The sequence below is a fragment of the Indicator indicator genome, chromosome 3 (genome assembly GCF_027791375.1).
Source record: "Indicator indicator isolate 239-I01 chromosome 3, UM_Iind_1.1, whole genome shotgun sequence".
NCBI classification, from domain to species: Eukaryota; Metazoa; Chordata; class Aves; order Piciformes; family Indicatoridae; genus Indicator; species Indicator indicator.
The window spans coordinates 4,034,785-4,045,233 of record NC_072012.1 but is presented as its reverse complement, the minus strand read 5'-3'; the positions used below and the strand labels follow the sequence as shown (position 1 = coordinate 4,045,233).

Below are 10,449 nucleotides of genomic sequence, written 5' to 3'. Positions count from 1 at the left end.
GCTGCCCAGAGAGGTTATGGAGTCTCCTTCTCTGGAGACTTTCAAGCCCCACCTGGATGTGTTCCTGTGTGACCTGTGCTGGATTGTATGGTCCTGCTCTGGCAGGGGTGTTGGACTGGATGATTTTCAAAGGTCCCTTCCAACCCTTAACATCCTGTGATCCTGTGTGTTTGAGTTACAGGTTTGGGGGTTGAATATGCAGAAGTAGAGAGTTGCTGTTTTCAGTGGGGAGAGATTTTAACAAAATCTAGTAACAGCTCTCCAACCATGAGGGAAAACAAACAAACAAACAAACAAACAAAGTCCAGTGTCACATTACACATTGAAGTGCAAGGGAGGAAATGCAGTGAGGGAAACTGAAGAATTAGTATGGAAACAAAAGAAAGGTACACACAGAGAGGAGGGTGGTTTTAAATGCAAATTTATTCCAGGCTCAGAACTAGAGGCTTTAGAAAGCTCCCAGTGACAAGTGCAATACTATCAGGAGCTGTAAAGGCAGCACTTCGAGGCAGCAGCATTTGTTCTGCCTTCTGATGTGAACGCCCACTCCTTTCTGACAACAACAGAACCACCCAGAGGGGATAATGGTGTGAAAGTTACTTCTCTGCCTGTTGACATAGCTTCAGACTTGGGTATGAACCTGAAGGAGGTGCAAAATGTGAAGGCAAAAATCGTTAAAAGGCTGTGCAGTTTGTGAGACACCAAACACAGCCTGCAGACGCTGCTGGTTGGGGACCTCAGCTTAACATCACACAGACCTTGTTGTAAAACTCCAGGACACTGAAGTCACTGGATTTCCTCCAGGGATTGAGGAGGTCCTCAGAGATGTTTGCCATACTCTTAGTAGCATTTGGTCTTTGCAGTTAAAGCATTGCAGCCAAAGCTGCAATAAAAAGTCAATAAAAGTTTGTGGTTGTTTTGTTTTGTTTTTAATCAGGTGTTAATCATATTTACAAAACCCTCCAGGCACTACAGGGGGAATGGTTAAAACTCAAAGATGTTAACCACAACAGCAACAGAGCAATCCATCAGCTTAGTCATGCATTTCATTTCAACCATCTTTTCTTTCTTTCTTTCCTTCTTTCCATCCTTCCTTCTTTCTTTCATTCTTTCCTTCTTTCTTTCCTTCTTTCCTTCTTTTTTCCTTCTTTCCTTTTTTCCCTTCTTTCTTTCCTTCTTTTTTCCCTTCTTTCTTTCCTTCTTTTTTCCCTTCTTTCTTTCCTTCTTTCCTCCTTTCTTTCCTTCTTTCCTTCCTTCTTTCTTTCCTTCTTTCCTCCTTTCTTCCTTTCTTTCCTTATTTTCTTCTTCTTTCTTTTTCCTTCCTTCCTTCCTTCCTTCCTTCCTTCCTTCCTTCCTTCCTTCCTTCCTTCCTTCCTTCCTTCCTTCCTTCCTTCCTTCCTTCCTTCCTTCCTTCCTTCCTTCCTTCCTTCCTTCCTTCCTTCCTTCCTTCCTTCCTTCCTTCCTTCCTTTCTCTTTCTTTCTCTCTTTCTTTCTTTCATTATTTCTTTATTTCTTTCTTTCTTTCTTTCTTTCTTTCTTTCTTTCTTTCTTTCTTTCTTTCTTTCTTTCTTTCTTCTTTCTTTCTTTTCTTTCTTTCTTTCTTTCTTTCTTTCTTTCTTTCTTTCTTTCTTTCTTTCTTTCTTTCTTTCTTTCTTTCTTTCTTTCTTTCTTTCTTTCTTTCTTTCTTTCTTTCTCTTTCTTTCTTTCTTTCTTCTTTCTTTCTTTCTTCTTTCTTCTTTCTTTTTCTTTCTTTCTTTCTTTTCTTTCTTTCTTTCTTTCTTTCTTTCTTTCTTTCTTTCTTTCTTTCTTTCTTTCTTTCTTTCTTTCTTTCTTTCTTTCTTTCTTTCTTCTTTCTTTCTTTCTTCTTTCTTTTCTTTTTCTTTCTTTCTTTTTCTTTCTTTCCTTTCTTTCTCTTTCTTTCTTTCCTTTCTTTCTCTTTCTTTCTTTCTTTCATTCTTTCTATTTCTTTCTTTCCTGTCTTTCTCTTTCTTTCTTTCTTTCTTTCTTTCTTTCTTTCTTTCTTTCTTTCTTTCTTTCTTTCTTTCTTTCCTTTCTTTCTTTCCTTCTTTCTTTCCTTCTTTCTTTCCTTCCTTCTTTCCTTCTTTCCTTTCTTTCTCTTTCTTTCTCTTTCTTTCTTTCACAGCAGGGAACCCTAAGAATTTTTAATCAGCAAATAACTGGTATTGATCATCCTCTGTTCCAGCAGATGGCAAATTCATCAGATGATAACTGATGGCTTCAACCAGGGTTTGTACAATTATTTCCTCATCAGCAAGCCCAGCAGCTCCCCATTACTGCCCTGTGTTCCTCACTGCATGACCTCTCAATGAGCTTCTGCAGTGTTCCCCAGGCCCAAATAACCACACAAGCTCAAGCCCAGAGTCCCTCACCACAGAGGCTGGGGGAGCAAAACATTATCTTGGAAGTACCTAAAGATCAAAGCACATTCCAGAGGCCCAGGCCAAGTGAGGGCAAGATGTGCTATCTAAATGAATGTGATCCACACCCAGCAATTTCTGCACCCATCCCTGGACTCCTAGGGCTTCAGGAACAGAAATGTGAATCATTAGCTCAGGCTCTCACAAGTTTACAGCCCAGACTGCTCTGGGACACGCAGACAGGCTGTCTCCAGGGCTCCTAATGCCTTCTGAGGTAGATACCAACAGCAGCAAAGGAGAAAATCAGTTCCAGGGATTTTTGAGGAGTGTGGCCATCAGGTCGAGAGAGGAGATTCTTGCCCTCTGCTCTGCCCTTGGGAGACCCCACCTCCAATCCTGCCTCCAGTTCTGGTGTCCCCAGCAGAAGAAGGACACAGAGCTGTTGGAGCGAGTCCAGAGGAGGCCACAAAGATGATGCAAGGGCTGGAGCAGCTCTGCTGGGAGGGAGAGGCTGAGGGAGCTGGGGGTGTTCAGCCTAGAAAAGACTTGGGAGGGACCTTGGAATTGCCTTTCAATAGATGAAGGGATCCTACAGGAAGGCTGCAGAGGGACTTTTCATAAGGGTATCTAGCAATAGGACAAGGGGAATGGTTTGAAACTGAGGGAGAGCAGGGTTAGACTGGATTTTAGGAAGAAGTTCTTCAGCATGAGGGTGGTGAGACTCTGGCATAGGCTGCCCAGGGAGGCTGTGGCTGCCCCCTCCCTGGGGGTGTTGAAATCCAGGCTGCATGAGGTCTTGAGCAGCTGAGTCTAGTTGAGAGGTGTCCCTGCCCGTGGCAGGGGAGAGAGAAAAGAGTGGGGAGAGAGAACACCCAGGCTGAATTACAACTGCTAAATGTAAAACTTACACCATAGGCAGTGCCGGGTCCTTCTAATTAAAATCTGTCTTCACAGTACTGCAGTTTTAAACCTTTTAGATGTGTAAGCTGTGAAGAAAGGTTTCACCTACACAAATTCATCAGTCCCAGAAGTAAATAAGCTGACCTTTGCTTTGTTGTAGTCACATTCAAACAAGAGGTGTCTTGAGACTGCAGGTAGTAGAAAAGCTTAAGGGTGAGGTCACAGATCACAGAATCACTCAATCAACCAGGTTGGAAAAGACCTTCATAATCATCAAGTCCAACCTATTGCCCAACACCATTTAATCAGCTAACCCATGGCACCAAGTGCCTCATCCAGGCTTATTTTAAACACTTCCAAGGACAGTGACTCCACCACCTCCCTGGGCAGCACATTCCAATGGCAAATCTCTCTTTCTGGGAAGAATTTCTTCCTCACATCCAGCCCAAAGCTCCCCTGGTGCAGCTTGAGACTGTGTCCCCTCCTTCTGTCACTGTTGCCTGGGAGAAGAGACCAGCCCCCACCTGGCTACAACCTCCCTTCAGGGAGTTGTAGACACCAATGAGGTCTCCCCTGAGCCTCCTCTTCTCCAGGCTAAACACCCCCAGCTCCCTCAGCCTCTCCTCACAGGGCTGTGCTCCAGACCCCTCCCCAGCTTTGTTGCCCTTCTCTGGACATGTTCAAGCAGCTCAACATCTTTCTTAAACTGAGGAGCCCAGAACTGGACACAGCACTCAAGGTACTCAAGATGAGTGCGGGTACAACGGTAGAGCTACCTCTGGCACCAGCAGGAATGGAAGAAGCAGCCCTGCAGCAGGGCACTGGACCTCAGTATTGTCCTCCCCAAAGCAGTACATTGAGAAAGCAAGATGGCAATGAACATCTCCAACACAGTCAGCCCGACAAGTGATTACAATTTGTCACTGCACTAGGGGGAATGGAGCAAAACTAGGAATGGGTAGATTCAGATTGGATGTTAGGAAGAAATTCTTCCCCATGAGGGTGGTGAGACACTGGCACAGGTTGCCCAGGGAGGTGGTGGAAGCCTCATCCCTGGAGGTTTTTGCAGCCAGGCTGGATGTGGCTGTGAGCAACCTGCTGTAGTGTGAGGTGTCCCTGCCCATGGCAGGGGGTTGGAACTGGCTGATCCTTGAGGTCCCTTCCCACCCTGACAATTCTATGATTCTAATCTTTTGTTGGTACTGCATTGGAAATCAAGAGGCTTGGACAATTTCTGGGTTTGGGAAAGAGATCCCATACGTTTATTTGCCCTTTGAATACAATCCAGCATTTCCTACAATGACTTTCACTGCTCCAAAAGCCCTCACACAGGATGCCAGACACGTATCAAGCCTAATGTTAATACCTCACTGGATGTAAGTCTCATCTGGAGCTGCCCCTTCCCCTGCATACACAGGGAAATCCCTGCCATGTGTTCACACTCTGCATTCATATTTCAAGGTAATCTTTAATCAGATGCTTAGCCTAGGAAATGAAGGCACCCACTGAAAGTAGGTCAGGATTGTTATCAACAGAAAAACTACCATGCTGGATAGTTTTACTGAGAATCTCAAAAGAAGAACAGGTTAGAGATTCTGCTTGGTGAAAAAAAAACAAACAAACAAACCATTTTAAAAATTTACTCATTTGTTTTAATACCTTCAGTGGAAATATTCTCTTTTATAGTGAGTTCTGCTGTAGGGGGCTGAGAACACAGCCACAACAGGAAGCAGTATTACTTATGTGCCCTTAATCCTGCTCTGAAGCAAAGCCTCTGTGCAGCACTTATCTGCTGGTGATTGCATGAGGAATAAACAGGAATGGTTTTAAAAACATGCTGGAACTGTTTGCAAAGAGTGCACTGCTCTGTCACAGGCAAAAGCGTCACTGCCAAAGCCCAGTCTTCTACTGAATCATATAATAAATCTACATCTTAAATCTATTACAGTTCTAACATTTTTGCCCCTATTTTGGAATGATAAAAGTTAAATTCTTATTTGTGGAAGTAATTATTAGTTTAATATTCTCAAAGAGAAGTAATTAATATAATCCTAGAGCCAAAGATCTATTTCCAGTTTCATTAACAGAATGCAAATGATGCCTTACACAAACTGCTACTGCAAAATTATCATTCTGTTCATCACAGCCAACACAGATCCAAACCTACTGCTTATAAATTCAGGCATTACTCTCTTGATTTGTCCAGCCTTGGTAGCAATAATGCAATAAACAATCACAGGCACTGATATAGGCTGGGCAGGGACTGGCTGGAGAGCAGCCCTAAGGAGAGGGACTTGGGGGTGCTGGGGGATGAGAAGCTCAACAGGAGCCAGCAGTGAGCACTTGCAGCCCAGAAAGCCAAGCAGAGCCTGGGCTGCAGCAAGAGAAGTGTGGCCAGCAGGGTGAGGGAGGAGATTCTCCTCCTCTACTCTGCTCTGGTGAGACCCCACCTGGAGTACTGCATCCAGTAGGGATGAGGCTTCCATCACCTCCCTGGGCAACCTGTTCCGGTGTCTCACCACCCTCATGGGGAAGAATTTCTTCCTAACATCCAATCTGAACCTACCCATTTCTAGTTTTGCTCCATTCCCCCCATTCCTATCACTCCCTGACACCCTCAAAAGTCCCTCCCCAGCTTTCTTCAATACTGGAAGGCCACAAGAAGGTCTCCTCAGAGCCTTCTCTTCTCCAGACTCAACAGCCCCAACTCTCTCAGTCTGTCTCCAGAGCAGAGCAGCTCCAGCCCTCTGATCATCCTCGTGGCCCTTCTCTGGACACCTTCCAGCACCTCCAGATCCTTCTTGTAATACGGGCTCCAGAACTGGACACAGAGCTCCAGGTGGGGTCTCAGCAGAGCAGAGTATAGGGGAAGAATCACCTCCCTTGGTTCTCCTCCACCTCCACCTCCTGGCCACACTTCTCTTGCTGCAGCCTAGGATGTGATTGGAGTCTATGTGTCCAGGCCTCACAGGTTCTGTGCTGCACTTGTTGCACTACCCCAGAGCACACCATCACCCTTTGGCCAGCAAGCTGGTCAGCACTTTGACCAGATAATACAGAACCTTGTGCAAGGGCAAAACTCTCTCAATTAAACACAGAACCCAAGCACCTGCTGAAGTGCCAGGGCTGGTGGGAGCTCAGTAGCAGACCTGAGGTCCCTGGAGCAAGCAGGGTGCACAGCTCTTCCACACAGAGATTTCTCTTTGCTCAGTCTGGACCTGTCACAACTAAGCAGCTACTGAAAGCATCTGGTAACATCAAGAAGGTGATTTTTTTCTTTCCTCTTTTCCATGTTCAACTTTCTCCTAATCTTGCACCCACCAAAAATTATTCTTAAAATAAAAGAAAAAATAAAAGGGGAAAAAAAAGGGAGAAAAAAAGAAAGGAAAAAAAGCATTACTGCCTCTACTCCTTGACTAAACACTCTAGTGAACACTGAGTTTCACTGGTTTTCTATTGCAGACATCTGTAAAAGTGTATGGCAGGCAAAAATAATAATTAAAGTCTTTTGTACTACTAAGAACAAAGAACTGCACCAATGCTGCTGAGTTTTCTAAAGGAACTGAAAAGGGGAAAGGCACCAGCCCTCATTAATGGAGAAAACTCCCCATGTTTCCAGTTGCAATGATCTCAGGCATAGCAGATAAAAGATGGTTTGTGCCTATGGTTTTAGATATCCTCACTCAATTTTACTTCATGTCAGATTTAGAAATAAAAAAAAGAAAAATAAATCCAGCTATTGCAGGTATTATGCAATACCATCAATGGCACACAGAGAACTGCTGTGATACCCTTATCAGCTGCAGCTGCTCACTTACTCAAACACCTTCCCTCACCAAACTTTTAGTTTTTAAGACCCAGCAGGAAGTGAGTTTATTGACATCCAAGTGATACTGAGCTGAAAGCAAATCTTAGGAGCATGAAAATCCAAAGAGAGGAGGGTGGCTGTGGAAGAAAAGGAAGAAAACAAAACTAGACTCCAAATTACCCTCCCCCCCCAAAATAAAATCCTAATGGTCAAAGTTTGAACTTAAAAACGACCTCAGGTTTTTCACACGGAATAGCATTCATGCTTTTCCCCATGGATTATACCTTTTATAGCAGCAGCACAACTCAACCCAGAATACTTAACGTACTAAGTACCAGAGTATCACAGTATCAGGACAGGTTAGAGGCTGCCCTGCTGGAAAGCAGCTCCACAGAGAAAGACCTTGGAGTGCTGGTGGACAGCAAGTTCTGCTTGGGACAGCAATGTGCTCTTGTGGCCAAGAGAGCCAATGGGATCCTGGGGTGCATCAGGAAAGGTGTCCAGCAGGGCTAGGGAAGTTCTTCTACCTCTCTACTCTGCCCTGCTGAGACCACAGCTGCAATCCTGTGTCCAGTTTTGGGCTCCCCAGTTCAAGAGAGACAGAGAGCTGCTGGAGAGAGTCCAAGGGAGAGCCAGGAGGATGCTTAGGGACTTGAGCATCTCCCCTGTGAAGAGAGACTGAGAGCCCTGGGGCTGTTTAGTCTGGAGAAGAGAAGGCTGAGAGGGGATCTGATCAATGTCTCTCAAGAGCTGAGGGGTGGGTGTCAAGTGGAGGGGGCCAGGCTCTTTTGGGTGGTGCACAGTGATAAGCCAAGGAACAATGGAGACGAACATAGAAGATTTCAGCTCAACATGAGGAGAAACTTCTTTACAGTGAGGGTGACAGAGCCCTGGAACAGGCTGCCCAGGGGGATTGTGGAGCTTCCTTCTCTGGAGACTTTCCGAGTCCACCTGGATGCATTCCTGTGCAGACTACCCTAAGTGATCCTGCTCTGGCAGGGGGTTGGACCAGATGACCTCTTGAGGTCCCTTCCAACCTCAGATATACTACGAGACTGTGATTTCTTTTAGTTTTCAGCACTGAGTTTCTTTCTCTCTGCAGCAGTGAATTTTGAGGCACATCTATTCGACAGGAAGACACAGGAAAACACACGATCAAAAACATTCTTTATTAATCATTTCAGAAGTCATCTTCTGAGTCATAATCCTCCACCTTTTGCTGGGGCCGCTTAATTCCAATTATTAAATCTATGGAGAGCAGCTCTGTGACACAGTGAAGAACTGAAAGGACTAACTGGTACTTGCAATACACTGATTCAAGACCTTTCTCACTCACAGACAGTGGCTGATTATTTCTAAGTGCATTTATGGTTTTGAGATAGAATTTGGTGAAGCTGCTTTGTTCTGCTGTCCTGCACAGGGATTTGGGAATACTTAGCAAAGCCTCAGCAACTACATTAGATATGATAGTTAGATCTGATTGCTGAAGCTGTTTTGCGTAGTACTGAATATAATAATGCAACAGGATTTCAAAGTAGCCTCCTACTGGCAAAACTGATCCTGCTTCTATGAGGGAGTTGGAATGATTCAGTGGACTACTCAGACAATTCTTTCCAGTCTGAAATGCAACTACATTGCAACCTGTTTGCTCTAGGCCTCTGCCAGCATCTAGGTGTTCACAAGCAGTGACTCTGTTAGCACCATGTGCTGCTAAGACAGTAGTGCTGTAATCCTTTGGAGTGTCCAAAAGTGAATCGTGCATGGGATGCTCCCATCTGGCATGTAGCTTCTGCACCTCTCTCCAAGAGCCATCTGCTTCAGTGGCAACATCGACTTTGATGTGTGACATGGGACTTGAGGGTATTTGTGAGTCTGTGTGCACACAGGTTAGATTTTCACTTCCCTGCAAACCAGGGTCTACGATTTGTGCCTCTGTTTCATCCCTCTGTGCTTTCACTTGACATTCAGGAATCTGATCACTGTCACAAGAAATGTTTTGGATTACAAGTTGCTTCCGAATAGCTGAAGGCGGCCAAACGCCAACCCCCGCGGCTTCGATCTGGCTTTCACCTTCTGCTTCGCATTTCTCCCTCTGACCAACCGTTTTAAACAGCTGCTGCAGCATTGTAAACACCCCTTGTAAAGCAGCAGCGTGCTGCTCAGTAACACCATCGACTGGCCCACACAGAATCAGGCAGTGGGGCTGAAAGGCACACACGCTGGCCAAGCCAATGTGAACGCATCTCTTGGAGCCAAGAAGCAAGGGCTGGCAAAACGTTACCCCTGTGGTTTCAGCGATTTCTCCGTGTAGGTTGTCACCATGAGGGGCGTAAGGTGAGACTCCTGTGATTTCACAGAGAAGAGACACTTCTTCCGATGATAAGCACTCTACCACGGACATACCATACAGTTGTGCATAGGAGATGACTACTTCCTCTTGCTTCACGCTAGACAGTAGCAGCTTAACGTTGTTACTCTGCAAGTGTTTCATTACAGCTTCCGTCCTCCTTGCGATCCAGCACAGGGAGGCCTGATACTGACCCTCGGAGTCTACAACAAACTCGACGCCGGGGGCGGCGAGGGCAGGCCGGAGGGCCTCGGTGACGAGCACAGCCCGCAGATCCCCTCCTGCCGGGCAGTAGGTGGCGAAGTCCCTGCGAAGGACGAGCCCGGGCAAGACCCTGGACGCTGCGGCGGGAAGGCCGACCACAGCGGCGTGCAGTTCCGCGAAGCGGCTGCTCAGGAGCCGCAGCACCTGCGGGCGGGGAGCGGCGGCCGGGGCGCAGCGGCGAACGTACTCGCAACTCAGCCGCGCCAGGCGCCGCCGCTCGCCGGGCCCCAGCCGACCGCCCAGGTAGGCCTCCACCAGCGCCTCTAGGGCGCCCGCCTCAGCCTCCCACCCTGGCAGAGCCGATGTCAGGTGGCGGCGCAGACCCTCCGCCACCGCCCGCTCCAGCACCCGCGCCTCGAAGGCCCGCAGCGCCTGCCTCAGGCTGCCCCCGCCAGCGGTCCGCAGGGCGCCCAGCACGCCGGCGAGCAGCACCACGAACGTCTTGGCGCCGTCCCCCGTCGCGGCGCGGTGGCTGCAGGCAGAGGCCGCTATCACCCTGCGGGCACAAACACAGTTAGACGGAACCGCGCCCCGCCCGATCCGGCCCGGCCCGGTCCGCAGCGATACCTGGCCGTGGGCGGCCCCAGGCTGAGCGCTTGCAACAGAAGCCGCCCGTCCCGCGTCAGTAGCGCCTCGCCAGAGGGCCGTACCAGCAGTGCCTGCCCGCCCCGCGGCCCCAAGGCGTCGCGCACCACGGCCGCCAGGGCTGCCGCCTCCTGCTCCAACCGGACCAGCTGCAATCGCCGCGCCAT

At 47.6% G+C, this 10,449-nt stretch overlaps 1 protein-coding gene across 1 annotated transcript; it reads right to left on the bottom strand.

Annotated features, from left to right (window-relative positions):
* Positions 1-8,266: 8,266 nt before the first annotated feature.
* Positions 8,267-10,449, bottom strand: BBS10 (Bardet-Biedl syndrome 10). Its single transcript, XM_054399717.1, has 2 exons — positions 10,265-10,449; positions 8,267-10,193 (listed from the first exon to the last, which is right to left on the bottom strand). Exons 1-2 carry the CDS (start codon positions 10,447-10,449, stop codon positions 8,267-8,269), a joined length of 2,112 nt encoding a protein of 703 aa, XP_054255692.1.

What these genes read in the sequence shown, in the direction of transcription:
- BBS10 (XM_054399717.1), bottom strand. Translation starts at nt 10,449, where the DNA reads ATGGCGCGGCGATTGCAGCTGGTCCGGTTGGAGCAGGAGGCGGCAGCC. An exon ending in CTGGGGCCGCCCACGGCCAG is followed by an intron (nt 10,194 to 10,264) that starts GTATCGCTGCGG and finishes TTGTGCCCGCAG; the next exon opens with GGTGATAGCGGCCTCTGCCT.